The following is an 18,014-nucleotide window of genomic DNA, read 5'->3' on the forward strand; positions in this document are numbered from 1 at the left end:
TTCCCTGACTAACAATGCCTGTTGATAAAGAATTGCAACTCCTCCCCATATCAACTGAAATTAGCCACAACATTTTTGTATGCAAATTACATATGTGTCACATGCATGTCTTGTGACCATGTAAAAGGTACAGGACCTTTGATGACCTCACTCTGGTCACATGATATGAACTGCTAAATAGTGAGGAGGCACAAGGTATGGGCAGGAGTAGATGGGAGGGGTCGGCCAAACAAGACACGCTCCCTCTGATTTCTGATAAAATTGATTTATGGGGTTGTGAAGGAAACAATTTTTAGATAAAAGAATGGTGTCAGTTAATGGAGCTCTATAGGAACCTGTCAGTAGTTGTATATGTGAAAATATGGTGCCTGCTTCCCCTTAAGGGACATAACTTCTTTTTTTATGCAACATCTTAAAAAAATTAGCCACAAAAATTTTTTTTATTGACACATAGGGGTAGTTAAAAATAAAGAAAAAATGTTATAGGAACTTATTTTCATTTTATGGGTTTAAAGTTAAAAAGAGAGGGGTTACAAAGTTAAAGTTGTAATGTATAATTTATATTTTTTTCAGTATTCATATTAACTCAAAATGACCATTGATACATAATGTATGGTCTCAGACAACCATGGCAACTATGGCAAAGTTTTTATCGTATAAAAGGGAATCTTTTTTTATTTAACTGAGAAATATACACTAGGAAATAAAAATACTTTCATTAAACAAAGACACAAATTCATTCCAAGATCAATACCATTTATCATTACTCCGGCAGCTAGATGATGAATCTACTAAAGTACATCAAAACAATTCAGACCCTGCGTTTCCATCGAGAATCCATTTTTTTTATCCAATACAATCACCTCCAGCATTGGATACTTTTCAGGAAAAAGTGGAAAAGGACTTGATTGAACATCATTTCTGTAATTTAAAATTTATGCAGGATAACTTGGAAGGAAAACATCGCCGAGCCATTAAAGAACTAAAAATGAATCGAAATTTACTAGTAAGACAGGCTGACAAAGGGGGGGTTATCGTTCTTCTGATTGCAGGACTGTATAGACAATTAAATTGTGATTTATTGTCAGATGTAGATCCCTACAGAAGCCTTAATTCCAATCCTACAGCAGATATACAAAGGAATCTGAAAAAAATTGTTATCAGAAGGAGTACCATATTTTTCGGACTATAAGGCACACAAAAAATTCTTTGATTTTTGAACCGTACTTACAGACAACAGCTGCCTTGAACTGTGCACAGGTCTGCCACATGCTGGTCATTCATCCTTATAATCCGGTGCGCCTTATATATGAACCTAGAAATTTAAGCAGGCATTTATTGATGGTGCGCCTTGTAAACCGGTGCACCTTATAGTCCGGAAAATACGGTATGTGTAGGTGCAATTAGTGAAAAAATCGCAGATTATATTTATGTTGAATCCCCCATAACTTCCATTTTTCATTCCTTTCCCAAAATACATAAGCAAGTGTTCTTCCACCTGTAAGACCCATAGTGGCCGGTATTGGGTCACCCAGTGAGCGATTGGGAGAGTGGGTAGACTACTGTCACCTCTATTCCAAGATATATCAGGGACACTAAACATGTAGTTAGCCTTTTGTCAGCCTGTACCCATCACTTTACCACGACATTGAATGCCTAAATATTTGTCTTGACAAGTACAGTACATATACAGTAGAAGTGAGAGAATTTCTGCTAATGTCAGTTGATTTCTTGCTAAAAAACAACTTCTCTTTTGACAATCAATTTTTCATTAAGAAATGTGGCGCAGCGATGGGGGGCAAATGCTCCCCATCCCTGGCCAATCTTTACATGGCTATCTGCGAAGAGCAGTTCCTCTTCACTCCTGACATCCTGTTCCTACCCCACATCAGATGGTATAGCCATTATATAGACGACCTGCTACTGGTGTGGGAGGGGGTGGAGTCATAAGTGAAGCACTTTGTCACATACATCAATCAAAATAGTGTAGTATGAATCTAAAATAATGATCTACTCAAAAGACAGTATCCAAAATTGATGACAGAGCCACAAAATAGTAGAACACATTCCACGCACAAAACTACTTATTGAAAATGACAAATATAAAGACAAACCTAAAGTCACCTTCTCAACAACATATAGTTTACAATACAACAAGTTCACACAAATTATTAAAATATATATCCCTATTCTATATATTTGGATAAAGACCATGCTACAGTATTACCTAAACAGATCAATTTATTTGCCAAACGTGCCCCAAATAATGAATTTATCAATGTATGAAATCCACATGTAAATATGGTGTTTTTTTACACTTTTATTATAACATGTAATGTTTGTGCATTTATGGAAATTGTGATGATTAGAATTTGCATATTTGCTGTATATATGTGCTGTATTTGTGTATATGTGTCTTTATACTGCATGTATGTATGTATGTATATATATATATATATATATATATATATATATGGTGAGTGTATACTTTATGCATAAGTATCGTGTGTAAGTGTGTATACATGCATGTATGTGGTTTTCGAGTATTGATAAATGAGTGTATGAGTGTAGAATTTTATGTGTGTGTGTGTATAAATATATAAATATGTGTACATATGAGTGTATAAATGCGTATAATTGTATAAACATGTCTGTACAAGTATGTAAATATTTATATATTTAGGGGAATGGGGGCCCCATGCAAATGTGGAGTCCCTATGGGTGGAGATAAGAGGAGGGAAAAAGAATAATAAAATATTACTAGGGGTTTGTTATAAGCCTCCAAATATAATGGAGGCAGCAGAGGAAATGCTGATAAGTGAAATGGATGCGGCTTCAAAGCATGGTCCTTCAAAGGCAGCAGGTTCTTGTCAACAACAAAAGACAATTGCCTTTCGTAACTAGTTGTGGAGCCAACTGCTGGACCTTATCATTACCAACAGACCTGATAGGGTATCAAAACTACAGGTTGGGGGGAACCTGGGTAATAGTGATCATAATATCATTGATTTTGTATTACACGTTACTAAGAGGGTTAGTGGAGGGGCAACCAACACTCTAAACTTCAGGAGGACAAATTTTCAGCAACTAAGGGAAGACCTCCCCCAAAAATGGGACTTTTTCTCATATATTCTGAAAAAGTCTAGTAAGGAACTAGTCTTGTAAGGAAAGCAATAAGTGAGAAAGATAAGGCGTTTAAGGTGCTAAGACGTGAAGGTAGCGATGAGGCATTACAGGATTATAGAGAGAAAAATAAATCCTGTAATAAGCAGATAAAGGCCGCAAAAATAGAGACTGAGGGAAATATTGCAAGGGAGAGCAAAAATAATCCCAAATTATTTTTCAAGTATATAAATGATAAGAAACTAAAAACAGAGAGTGTGGGTCCCCTTAGAAATAACATGGGGGTCATGGTGGAAGGAGATGAGGAAAGGGCCAATCTACTGAATGTCGCCTTCTCAACTGTCTTTACCCAGGAAAATCCCCTGGTGGAAGACACAATGAGGAATAATGTAAATTGTCTTTGGAATGTCAACAGTTTAAACCAGGAAGAGTTACGGCGCCGCCTCGCAACCACAAAGATAGATAAATCACCGGGGCCAGGTGGCATACACCCCCGGGTTCTGCATGAACTTTGTACCGTGATAGACAGACCGTTATTTTTAATATTTGAAGATTCACTGCGGACTAGTTATGTTCCACAGGACTGGCGCATAGCAAACGTGGTACCAATATACAAAAAAGGATCAAAAAGCGATCCTGGAAAGTACAGACCCATGAGTCTAACTTCTGTGGTGGGGAAAATATTTGAGAGGTTTCTTAGAGATGCTATACTGGAGTATCTCACTGTACATAACCTTATAACTCAGCGTCAGCATGGGTTTATGAGAGATCGGTCCTGTCAGACTAATCTGATTGGTTTCTACGAGGAGGTAAGTTCAAGACTGGATCTGAGGGACGCTGTGGATGTTGTATATCTGTACTTTTGACACTGTGCCACATAAAAAGATGGTATATAAAATGAGGCTGCTGGGAATAGGGGAAAATCTGTGTATTTGGGTAAGTAATTGGCTTAGTGATAGAAAACAGAGGGTTGTCATTAATGGCATATTCTCAGATTGGATTGACGTTACCAGTGGAGTGCCACAGGGGTCAGTATTGGGGCCACTTCTTTTTAATATTTTTATTAATGACCTTGTAGTGGGTTTACACAGTAAAGTTTCAATATTTGCAGATTATACTAAGCTGTGTAAAGTAATAAATACTGAGGTCGATAGTTTAGCATTACAGAGGGATTTGTGGAAGCTCGAGGAGTGGGCAGAGAAATGGTTGATGAGGTTTAATGTAGATAAATGTAAAGTTATGCACTTGGGCCATGGAAACAAAAAGTATAATTATGTTCTAAACAGTCAATTACATGGTAAAACTGGAGCTGGTGGATGGTAAACTTAATTAGTGACCAGAGCCAGGCAGCTGCTGCTAAAGCAAATAAAATTATGGGATGTACCAAGAGAGGAATAGATTCTCATGATAAAGACATAGTTTTGCCCTTATACAAATCCCTGGTCAGACCACACATGGAATATTGTGTACAGTTTTGGGCACCAGTGTATAAAAAGGATATAGTAGAGCTGGAACGGGTGCAGAGGAGAGCAACCAGGATTATTAGGGGAATTGGGGGACTAGACAATGACAGATTACAAAATTTGGGATTATTCAGTTTAGAAAATAGACGACTGAGGGGAGACCTCATTACAATGTACAAATACCTGAACGGACAGTACAAGCATCTCTCCAAAGATCTTTTTATACCTAGGCCTGTGACCAGGACAAGGGGTCATCCTCTACGCCTAGAGGAGAGAGATTTTACTATCAACATAGACAAAGGTTCTTTACTGTAAGAGCAGTGAGACTATGGAACTCTCTTCCGCAGGAGGTAGTTATGGCGGACTCTATGTACATGTTCAAGAGAGGCCTGGATGCCTTTCTGGAGAGAAAAAATATCACGGGTTATGGGGATAAAACATTTATTTAATTCTTAAAGGTTGGACTTGATGGACTTGTTGGACTGTATTTTTCCAGCCTTATATACTATAATACTATGCAAAAATTTTCTTTTGGGCCCAGTCTCTTCTAGTTACGCCCCTGATTACTGAAAAAGATGTTAGACACTTGTTCCATTGCTATAGTTTTGGATGTCAATACATTCATTGACTTGAAGGGTATATGTTATAAATGAATGGGGTTTTTTTGTAGTTTAATGTTTCTGAGGGCCTCATAACAGCCATGCATAATAAGTGTTGGTCTGTAGAACCAATGGGGCACCAGATTAGTTTGACTTAGTACAGATACCAAAGTCGAAGCGACCCTGTCATTTTGCAGTCCTTAACCTCTTTATAAGCAAAATATATAGACTAATAAAGTTAATAAATTTCATGTGTATTCCATTAAATGTTGAAGCATGGCTTAATAATAGCATAGTTCAGCCTAAGAAGAGTTCCGGGATTGAGTTTGTAGAATAATTTGGCAGGAGATAGTGAGCTGACACAGAAAAAAAGGTACAGTGTGTGTTGGTATTCTGTGTTAATCCCTTGCACCTGCTACATCGCACTGTCACCAGCAATGAAATTCTAGCATGTGTCTGCTATCCACAGTGTATCTTGGTGACGGTCTATTGCAGCAGGCAGGGCTGCTTTAAACACTATGTTACCAATGTTTATATTTACAAAATAACATCTTCTATTGCAGTACCTCTCAAACTGTTTGAAGAGCCTCCCCAATGGGGCATCTGCTATCTGTGGATTATGGCGGCAAATACAAGGATCCCTGCCCTGTGTAAACTGACTATTCTGATTTATTTATTTTATAAGTCATCAGTAGGATGATCAATATTAGTTGAGCAAAGATCCAACACCTGGCACCCCCACTGACCTTCTGTTTGAAGCAGTTGCATTGCTCCACTGAGAGCCACTTCCCCTTTACAAGTTAGTGACGTCAAGCCATTAAGTGGCAACTCTGGGAAAGTTACTTCTTAAACTGGAATCTGAAGGAGAGGCAAGTCTATAGCCATACAAGCTGCATGTTTAGAAGTGTTATTGCACTGTAAAGCATCATGGAAGTTCCAGAATCAATCTCTTACATAAAAATATTGAAGTATTTTCGCTGAAACCAGTGGAGGTAAACTAGACATGACTTAGAGGTCTCAAATGCAGCATTTCTTCAATAAAAGACTACAAAGACATTTAGTTTATGTTTGGAGATGCTCTAAATGCAAATACATAGATATATTTGTGGCCATCAATTTATTCATATATTTTATTCCCTTTCTGTAATTGATTAGCAGGTTGCAGCAAGAAGGTATTTTATATAAGCCACAGTGCTATTATGGCAAAGTGATGGTTGGGCTCCAGAGCTGTTTCTATAAAACAAGTGGCGGATTAAGTGTCCCAGGGCCCTGGGCTGTTCACACGACTAGGGCCCAAACAGCATCCAAACAAACATGTGCCCAGATATTAGGACATAAGTACTACTCTACATCCTCTATGTCAGTGGTGGCGAACCTATGGCACGGGTGCCAGAGGCGGCACTCAGAGTCCTTTTTGTGGGCACCCAGGCCATCGCCCCAGTACACCAGACAAGACTCAATGGGGTAGATTTATTAAGCAATCTGAAAGTCAGAATATTTCTAGTTGCCCACGGCAACCAATCACAGCTCGGCTTTCATTTTACCAGTGCTCATGAATATTTTAAAGGGGAGCTATGATTGGTTGCCATGGGCAACTAGAAATATTCTGACTTTCAGACAGCTTAATAAATCTGCCCCATTGAGTCTTCCTGCTGTTCCAAGCAACTTAAAAGATGCTGCTTTCAATACTCCTACTGACTTCGCTACTTGAGACTGTAGGAGGAGGTAGCATTAGACAGGGTCGAATTATCTTTGGGGGACCTCCTGCTGGCCCCACGATCCTCTGTGTACAGAGGAAAACTGGAAAGGAGCTAAAATTATGAATATTTTCCAACTTTCTACTGTGTTGCTGTCCTGAGGAGGCCAATATGATTAAAAGTTGTTGAAAAGCGAGCAATAAGTTACTGCTTTCATTTTTGGTTGGCACCTCGCAATAAATAAGTGGGTTTTGGGTTGCAGTATGGGCTCCCGGCCTCTAAAAGGTTCGCCATCACTGCTCTATATCCTCTATATCATTGATCTTGTAATGTTCATAAAAGTAACCATCCACCCCAACTACCATCCAGACCAGATCTCCCAAACAGTGTAGGATATCTGAACTGCTACCCCTGGCTGGCCCGGCCTCTGTGTGCTCTGCAGCTGAACTCCCCCTCATACTGTAAATAATCGGGTATACGTCAAGGTTCCTAATTTTACAAAAATAAAAGGTTAAGGTTATTGACTTGAGTATAAGCCTTAGGTTAGGAAATGCAACCGTGACTCTAATAATATGTCCAGCAGCAGCCATACCTCATTAATGAGATGTCCACAACAGAACCCCCCTTTAAAGAAATATCCACAGCAGAAGCCCCTATAATGAAATATCCACAGCAGATGCCAGCTATAATGAAATGTCCACAGCAGATGCTTCCTTTAATGAAATGTCCACCGCAGGTCCCCCCTTTACAGAATGTTCACAGCAGAGCAGGTTCCCCCCTACCTCCATATTAATGAGAAGTCCATAGCAGGGCCCTCTTGGAAAAAACCCTCTATACTCACATTCGGCTTCTTCTTCCCAGCACCATGGCTCCGTCTTCTCCCCTCCCAGAAAGAAAGACTGAGCCGTGGGGCCGGGGAGAAGTCAAAATGTGAGTATAGACATGTGGTGGATCTTCTTATAGGGCCCGGGCGGGTGTGGACCCCTTGGAAGCTAATGGCCCCGGGTATCCTCTCATACTGCCTATGTGAAGATACGCCGTTCTCTGCAGCATCCAAGCAGTAAAAGAAGGACTCTTTCGATTCATTGGTCCCATGATCTTGCAGTGTCAAAGGCATGCCATGACAGTTGCCAACAAGCTTTCCATAAACTGATTCTTTTTACACACTGAGATGACATGTTAAAATGCTTCCTGGAGCATAAAAAGTAGAAGAATTTAAACATTGTTTTCTGCAATGAATGTAACAATATTTAAGCTTCATTTTCTGTTTTTGCATTTCTCTTTTTCACTTCCCACTTTTCAAAAGCCATATCCTGTGTTTTTCTGCCTCCCCCAACCCCCACAATTTAAAAATTACAGAGTCATCCATGTTTATTCAAAATCCTGAACAAAACACATGTGCCATATGTGTAGCATATCAGTATATAACTGCTGATTTCCAACTTTTCCCACCTACAAGTAAAGGACAGTTCTGTAACATATATCAGTCCACTTCAACTGTGTTAGACAAAATCTAAAGAAATTCCGGAAAATCTCATTTTATGATTCTCTGGATAATCCAGATGGTCATTGGCAAACTTTAAACAGGCCTGGGCATATGTCGGTGTGAGCAGGGAAACCTTGGGTGTCCTGTAGGATTTTAATCCATGACAGAGAATTGTGTTACTAAAGGTAAAGGATACCTCACTTTTCTCAGAATCATCCTTACCCCATGAGGTAAGATGTTGCATGATGCCCCAAACCGAGGCAGAAAGTCAACTTGTGTTTCTTCCATTCTCTAATTATTGTACCAACAGTTGTCTCCCTCACCAAGCTGCTTACCTATTGTCCTGTAATCCATCCAAGCCTTGTGCAGATCTATAACAGCTATTTGGTTGTGGCCATGGTAGAGAGATGGAGTGTGATTAATTCAGTGTGTGGACAGGAGTCTTTTATACAGGTAAAGGTTGCAGAATAGGATTAGCTTCTTAAAGAACTGCACCGAAAGAGCCAGAATTCTTGCTGGTTGGTAGGTGACCAAATATTTGTTGTATACAATAAATTACAAATAAGTTATTTAAAAATCATACAATGTGATTTTCAGGATTTATTTTAGATTTTGTTTCTCACTCATGAATTGTACCCACAATAAAAATTACATTCTTTTTAAGTGGGAAAACTTGTAGAATGTATTGTGTATCAAATACCTGATTTCCCCGCTGTAGTAAAGAATAAAAATGTTCATAAAAAGCAGTTTGCAAAACCTTTTAAATAAAGGTATTTGTTGATTCAGTTTGTACCAAACCCATGCACAGTTTATGAATAGACCCCAAGTATATAGCTTTATATAGCTATTTAAACAGATGGAAGATATAATTGAGAACATCTTGTGGTTTAACCATAATTAAAATGAAATGAGAGTTTCCTCTTTGTTCTTTGCAAATGTCAGTGTCCAGTATTTAATACACTCTCCATGAAACCCCTCCTGGTGGCCTTTCTTAAATCCATCTTAATCCCTAGTATATTTATATACCCATAGTGTATTCTCTCATCCCGGTATAAAATAGAAGATGCACTGTGTACTGAAACTTTTGTTGAAATTAAACCAGAGATTGTTTGGGATCATAGTTTAAAAGGTTCATCCCTCAAAGAGCAGCTATTTTTATAAAGCTTATAATCAGCCCCTTTTTTGAGTGCCCTTCTGATGTCACCAGCCAAGATAGGGGACAGTGCTGCTTCTTTCTGAGCTCAACTAGTTCTCAGAACAGTCAGAGAGAAACGTGAGTAATCTCATTTCATTATTATTTCAAATATTATGATTTTGGTTTATATTTACAGAAAAAACCTAACTTATGAGGTTGTGAAGAACTTAAGGTGTAGATGAAACACTAAATGGCATAAATATTGATAAAAGTGAAAAAGTGGATACTGTAGTGTAAATTACAATAGTACTATGATTCATAGTGGCAACACATATAACATTAGGGAATATTCAGAAAAGAATAAGATCACATGGTAAACCAAACCTGTTCATTCCACAATTGTATAAGTGAATACTGTTACCAAATGCTAACAAGCTCAAGGATTGACCTGCAACGCTAGACAGAACAATATGCAAGGCAGAGCTCTGTTAGAACAGTGTCATCTATTGATTTTCTTTCAGGTATCTGTTACCCCCTTCTTCAATGGTTTTCTAACTTATATTGTTGTTGTTGTGAAAAAAGATGTTTCTGCTTCATGACATGTCTTTTTGAGAGTTTCAAATTGACTGACTCCGTAGATAGTCAAGTCAAATAGTAAAGAGCACAAATCATTACTTATAAAGAGATATAAAATACCTGACTTTCATTGAAATTTAATTATACATAATTATTACTTTATTTGAGAACTTATGTTGCTATTGTTTTATTAAAAATAAACATTTAAGGAAACTCTATTGTACCTTATTAAATTTCAAAAAATCCTCTAATTTGCAATTTATCATGGATGAAAAGGGAAGTCTGTGGCTCTTATTTGATTTTGCTTGCAAACCCGTAACCACTCTAACAACAATTAAAAACAATGTAAGCCTTGTCTAAGGCTCCACACAAGAAACACATTCTGTGGCGAATCCACAACTAAATCTGCATGTGTTATGCTTCGTATATTGTTGCACATATGCTTTAGATTCAGGTTTATTACATTCTCTTCCACTTTGCTGCTATTATAGCCTAGTGCAAATTTTCAATGTGAAATTCTGATAAGGTACCTTACTAAAGCAGCAAGACAATTGTTATTCTCTACTAAAGGCCGCAATAGTATTCATTATAAGTGGATAGGAAAGCATATTGTTGGTTTCCATCTTGTGAATAATTCCTGACATACCATTATGTGATGGCAAGCGAGTGCTTTTTACTGTCGTGTGCATCTGCCCTAACACTCTCTTATCGCAACATACCTATTGAGCTCTACATGGATCTCCACAGATCTGATAAGAGAAACCAATATTCATAGGATATATTGGTCAATACATTGAATTAAATATTGAACAGCAATATGTAATGTGCAGCTATATTTCAAGTTTTATTTTTCCATTTTTTAACTACAGCAACTTTCAATATCTGTTTTGGATATGGAAAACATTGTTAGATATGTCCACATGGAAGATGAGGAGTCTGGGCAAAGTAAGCGCAAGCTTCAAATGGAAACATCAATGAGCAAGAAAAAATTTAGAACAAGGTCAGTCTATTGTTTATCTGGTGCCTCATACATAACCTATACTGGTTGGACTGAATTTGTTTTATATATGAAATGATGGCGCATAATGGGGCAGATTTACTTACCCGGCCCATTCGCGATCCAGCGGCGCGTTCTCTGCGGTGGATTCGGGTCCGGCCGGGATAGTTCCTCCGACGTCCATCAGGTGGCACTGCTGCGCTAAAGAGCATCAGAATGCACTGGAATACACCGAGCCAGGCTGAGTGAAGCTAAGTGCAATTTTCGCTACACATTTTTTTTTTAAAAATGCGGCGGTTTTTCCGAATCCGTCGGGTTTTCATTTGGCCACGCCCCCCGATTTCCGTTGCGTGCATGCTGGCGCCGATGCGCCACAATCCGATCGTGTGCGCCAAAATCCCGGGGCAATTCAGGGAAAATCGGCACAAATCGGAAATATTCAGGTAACACGTCGGGAAACTGCGAATCGGGCCCTTAGTAAATGACCACCAATATATGTTTAAACTGGGTTTCTCTGCGGCAATTTTGTGCTTTTTTTTTACTGCTTTTGAAGAAGTTACAAATGGACAAAAAGATACACACCTTTGGGCCTTTCCACCTTTGAAACAACTGATGCCAGATGGAAAGGGAAAGGATCAGTTTCTTCTATTTATTCAAATTGAATTGGATAAAAATCTGTGTATATACATTCAATGGCTGTTTTAACTGGACCAATCATATTACATCCATTCTCTATTATATGCTTGGAATTAAAAATTTGTAAAGTCATGCTCAAATGTTTCAGTATTAAAAGGGTTGTTCAGGATTAGATAAAATGTACATGTTATTTTAAGAAATCACAGGATTTGTGCCTGTAACTGCAAGCCAGTTCAGTTTACTAACAGAATAAGACTAAGCTGCAATCCCAATAAAGGCAATGGACAAGAGTGATGCTGTTTGTACCTTAAACTGTATCTAAACTTTTGAGCAAATTGCATAAATCAATAGTGCATATAATAATAGTAAACTTTGTTATATACTTTATTAAAGAACAATTCTATAATGTTTAGTTATGCTTTATCATCTTATAAACAGCTGCCTGATTGACTTACCTCTTTACAGATCTGCATTATCAAGTGAAATTTTCTCTAGGCATACAATGAGTTATGTTTTAGCCACTTCTTCTCATCAGTCTGCTGTGTTCAGACAGGGGTGGGCATTTAATTTTCACATGGGACCCCATGAGAAATTGGAATGGTTTTGGAGGGCCAGACTAATATACGTATCTCAGTTCTACCCAATACCTATATACAGTATTCAGCATATAGCGTATATACTCTAGTATAAGTCAAGTTTTTCAACACAAAATGTCTCTAAAGTCTATAAACTAGGGGTATGGGTGGCTATATACTGGAGTCTGGCTAGCTAAATACTATGGTCTGGCTATGTACTTTGTATTGGCTGGCTATGTACTAGGGGGCTGGCTATATACTGAAAGCTGGCTGCCTATATACTATGGTCTGACTGGCTATTTGCTATGGGGCTGGCTGGCTATAAACTAAGGGGTTGACTATATACTATAGGTCTGGCTAAATACTAGGGGCTGGCAGACTCTATACTGGGGCCTGGCTGGCTATATACTAGGGACTGGCAGGCTATCTACAGGGGAATGGACTGACTATATACTGGGGCATGGGCTGGCTATATACTGAAGGATGTCTGGCTAAATACTATGGGCTGACTGGCTATGTACTATGGGCTGACTGGCTATGTACTATGGGCTTGCTATGTAATAGGGGGCTGGCTGGCTAAATACGGGAGGCTGGCTATATACTATGGCGTTGGCTATATACTAGAGGGCTGGCTGGCCATATACTAGGGGCTGGTTGGCTTTATACTAGGGGCTGGCTGGCTATATACTAGGGTCTGGCTGACTATATACTGGGGGCTCACAGACTATAAACTGGGGGGCTGGCTTGCTATATACTGGGGGCTGACTGGCTATATACAAGGGGCTGGCAGACTACATTCTATGGGCTGGCAGGCTATGTACTGGGGTATGGGCTTGGAGGCTTTACACTGGGGCATGGGCTGGCAGACTATATACTGTAGCATGGCCTGGCTATATACTGGGTTATGGGCTGACAGGCTATATACTGGAGCATGCGCTGGCAGGATGGTTGTCTACTTACTGGGGGCTGGCAGGCTACATACTGGGGGCTGACTGGCTATATACAAGGGGCTGGCAGACTATATACCAGGGGCTGGCAGGCTATGTACTGGGGTATGGGCTTGGAGGCTTTATACTGGGGCATGGGCTGGCAGACTATATACTGGTGCATGGCCTGGCTATATACTGGGGTATGGGCTGACAGGCTATATACTGGGGCATGGGCCAGCAGGCTATATACAGGGACATGGGCTGGCAGACTATATACTGGGTTATGGGCTGGCTATTTACTGGAGGATGGCTGGCTAAATACTATGGGCTGGCTGGCTATGTACTATGTTCTGGCTGGCTATATACTGGAGGCTGGATATATAATATGAACTGGCTGGCTATATACACTATGGGGCTGGCTATATACTAGAGGGTTGGCTATATACTGGGGGCTGACAGTCTATATACAAGGGGGCTTGCTGTCTATATACTGAGACATGGGCTGGCTATATACTGGGACATAGGCTGGCAGGATATATACTGGGACATGGGCTGGCAGGCTATATACTGGGGTATGGGCTGGTGGGCTTTATACTGGGACATGTTCTGGCAGGCTATATACCGGGGCTTTGGCTGGCTATACACTGGGGTCGACTGGCTGGCTGGCTAAAAACTATGGGCTGGCTGGCTATCTACTATGGGCTGGCTGGATATGTACTTTGGGCTGGCTGGCTATGTACTAGGGTTTAGCTGGCTATATACTATGAACTGGCTGGCTATTTGCTATGGGGCTGGCTGGATATATACTAGAGGGCTGGCTGGTTATATACTACGGGTCAGTCTGGCCATATACTGGGGCCAGCTTATGCTATATAATGGGGGCTGGCAGGCTATATGCTGGGGCATGGGCTGGCAGGCTATATACTGGGGCATGGGTTTGCTATATACTGGGGCATAGGCTCGCTGTATACTGTGGCATGGGCTGGATTTATACTGGGGGCTGGCCGGTTTTATACTGGGGGCATGGGCGGGCTATATACTGGGGGCATGAGCGCTTTGGCTAGCTATATACTGGGTGTAGGCTGTGACCAATGCTTTTCCCACCCTAGACTTATACTCAATAGGTTTTCCCAGGTTTTTGTGGTAAAATGATGTACTTTGGCTTATATTCCGGTTGGATTTTACTCGAGAATATATACGGTAACCTACATCATCCCTACATAACAAATGCAGTATAAAAAAACATTACATTGATTCAATGAAAATATAGAGGACCTAATTGCTTCATTATTTAATTATGGGGACAGTGGCTATTGTGGTCAAATATAGAAAACAGATGCAAACGTCTACTAAATGTCCTCTGAGTTTTGCTTATATTTCCAAGCAGCTGCAAGATCAAAACTTTTACACAAAATATTAGGTTTATTCATCATCTGTCAGCTTTCTAACCCTCTGTGTACTGTTCAAGAATGTAGATGTAATGCCAAACATTTAACATGTTTGCATACTGTGATAGAATTACATAGGCTTTAATCCTTTTTGGCATGGAAAATCTGTCTCATTAAAATAGATTTACTGGTACTTAAAGGAAAATGTCTTACATTAGTTATTCATGAAAAATACATAGAGGATCATATTCAATTAAAATAACTATATATATATATATATATATATATATATATATATATATATATTGCACATAGATCTAATATATAAAGCTGAGTTAATGTATGTGAGTGTGTGTATGTCCACTAAAGGAATCTGCAGCGTTGTGCCACTCTCTATGACTCATAGACTAGGTTTTGAGATTACATTTTCCCCCTAATGTAGCAGTTAGCAACCAATCATGACTCAGCTTCATTTACCACAGGTCATTTATATTAGCTCTGAGCTTTGATTGGTTACTATAGGCAATGAGTATAAGACAACTTCTGAATGAGGTAGTATGGATAGAGATAGAGAGATGGAGACAGAGAAAGACAGACAGCCAGAGGGGCAGACAGAGAGACAGACAGAGAAAGACACACAGGCAGACATAGAGACAGATAGATGGAGACAGACAGAGAGAAAGATAGATATAGAGATACAGACAGAGACAAACAGAGAGACAGAGATACCGAGAGAGATGGACAGACAGAGCAAGACAGAGGCAGACAGGCAGATAGATACAGAGAGAGACAGACATAAACAGACAGAGACAGATGGACAGAGAGATATAGAGAGAGACAGACTTTGAGAGACAGAGAGAAAGACAGAGACAGGCAGATACAGAGAGAGAAGCAGACAGAGACAAACAGAGAGAGACAGACAAAAGGTGACAGATAGAGAGAGATAGACAGAACAAGACGGACAGAGGTAGACGGGTAGGCAGAGAGAAAGAGAGAGACAGAAAGATCCAGAAAGACAGATAGATATAAAATATCCAGGCAAGGACAGGGGCTACAGCTAAGTTTGGACACACCCTTCTCATTCAAAGAGTTTTCTGTATTTTCATGACTATAAAAATTGTAGATTCACACTGAAGGCATCAAAACTATGAGGAACTACTTAACACATGTGGAATTATATACTTATTCCTTATTATAATTATATACAAAAAAGTGTGAAACGACTGAAAATATGTCCTATATTCTAGGTTCTTCAAAGTAGCCACGTTAGTACAGCTACGGCGCAGAGCGCTAAGGGGTTAATAGCATCAGATATATGTTCCCCGAATCACACTTTAAAAGTTCTCTTACTGTTACCGACATACTGCAAATGACATAGAGTGCAGGAAAATACACAATATATTTTATATTGCAATTTACCAAAGACTGGATAGATAAATATTTATTAGTCTGCAAAGAAGAAAATGTTTTAGTTTTTTGCACATATGGACATGTGTTGCAATGAGACTAGACCAGTTGCAATGAGATTAGACCAGTTTTGTTTATTGCCATTGCAAGAGGATTCATATATGGGTGGAGATACAATGACCTACTGTCTTTGCCGTTTTTAATAAATCTTTTTCAGAAAATTTGACATTTTATCATCTGAATGCAAAACTGGCAATATTTTGTGATAATGTTCAATATATCCAATAAAAATCAACACTATAAACTGTTGAAAATATAACCAAGTCATTCTCACTTTAGCAATATCAAAAGCTCTTGTTATGATAAATGATGAATACCGCCTATTTTTTAATCTATCAGAGATGGTTACATTTTTGGTGAAAAAATCCTCCTCTCTACTACAACATGTGCCCGTATAAATTCTCCCATTGGTAAATTGTCTGTAATGTGATGTGGATAACATATAGTTTACGGTACAACTTAGTGACCTTTTCTGAAGTTAAATCTCCTCTTAATTCAACATCCAATAAAGCATAAGTTATTTGCTTACAAACAAGTATTGCACATTACCCAGTGGAATAACAGAGGACAATGGACACATATACAGGTATATACAGACCAAGGGTGGACACCACCTGACACTTGTTTCACCTTGATTCATCAGAGGTATTACTTGTTCACCTTTCTGTTAAAAAACGACACCTCTGCTTACTTTCTTGGGTTGGTATGATCACAAATATTCCAAATGTACATAGGTTTTACTGTGTTTTAATAAAAAATGTAAAATCTTTATTATGAAAAAAAAATCTTCATTTTGCCATGTTGTGATGCTAATAACCTAAGTGTAACTCTAGGTTGTCTGATTGATCCTACCATATACTGTCATACAAGAGTATGGCAGTATATGGAGATTTTCGACAGGGTTTTTAATAGAAGGGAATCTCATCTGGTTTAAAATTCAAAATCTGTTTCTGTCCTTTTCTCTTGGTTATGTATTGCAATTAAATACAATTTAAAAAAAACTATTTTCTGCATATTAGCATGAGATATGCAGATGGAATAAAATCCCATGAATGAAGTACACAACTCTACCAAGACCTAGATTTGAAAAGGGGCTGTACATACAAAGCACTAAATTTGCAAAGCTCTTTCATGTTTTTAGATGTATTAAAGCAATAAATATTTTAGGTCCATTTAGAAACAATTTTGAGAACCAAAAGATAAAATGATTCCATTAATTTAACATAGACAAAAAATAGTAAAAAACATGTTATATAGTAAATTTTCTTGTTATATAGTAAAGATTCTATTTATATTGTTTCAATTCTACGCGTTTCAGTGAGGAAGAACTTGCCAACATGCCTGTCCCTTCTATTGACCTCTCAATAGCCAGAGCTGAACAGACACTTAGATTTACGTTGTAAGTACATTCTTTCTTCTTATAGTCCAATGAAAATAAATTGTTAAATTGATTATAAAAAGGGGTTTTCTGGACCCAAAATGATTAATGGGTGAATATGGAGTGTGAGACCCAGCTCCCTTACTGTTCAACTGTTCGATGGACGAAGCAGGAAGTTGATAGTTCCTTACGTTGTGTAGTGTCTGGTCTGTTCCTGCTCCCTAAATTCTCAATTAATTAGAACATCACGTTGGATAGGTTATTAACATTTTTGAGGATGGAAAAAGGTTACCAACCAAATTTTGCGCAAATATATTTAGAGAGATCCCTATAGTCCAGTAAATCCTTTTAGATGGCAAATCACTAAGTGAAGAAAGTCATATACTGGTTTTCACATGTAGAGAGTTAACTGTGCAATAGTTTGAAGAATGGTAGAAATAAAATGTCATAGTTGTTAATACCGTAGTTATTCACCCAGTATCAAAAATTTCCTTACCTCTGATCCAAAAACATAAAATTTTCATCAATTAAGGCAAAGTGGAAGGGCCACACTTTATCTCTAGAA

At 38.7% G+C, this 18,014-nt stretch overlaps 1 protein-coding gene across 2 annotated transcripts in view; it reads left to right on the top strand.

Annotated features, from left to right (window-relative positions):
- The first annotated feature begins 9,486 nt into the window (after positions 1-9,486).
- MYOM3 (myomesin 3) overlaps positions 9,487-18,014 on the top strand; it is an 84,757-nt gene continuing 76,229 nt past the window's right edge. For both annotated transcript variants that reach the window (XM_072136696.1, XM_072136697.1), the window contains exons 1-3: positions 9,487-9,641; positions 10,949-11,079; positions 17,390-17,470. In XM_072136696.1, coding sequence (XP_071992797.1) covers positions 10,973-11,079; positions 17,390-17,470 — 188 coding nt within the window. In that variant the 5' untranslated portion in view covers positions 9,487-9,641; positions 10,949-10,972. The remainder of the gene's footprint in view (positions 9,642-10,948; positions 11,080-17,389; positions 17,471-18,014) is intronic.

Source organism: Engystomops pustulosus, chromosome 2, assembly GCF_040894005.1.
Source record: "Engystomops pustulosus chromosome 2, aEngPut4.maternal, whole genome shotgun sequence".
NCBI classification, from domain to species: Eukaryota; Metazoa; Chordata; class Amphibia; order Anura; family Leptodactylidae; genus Engystomops; species Engystomops pustulosus.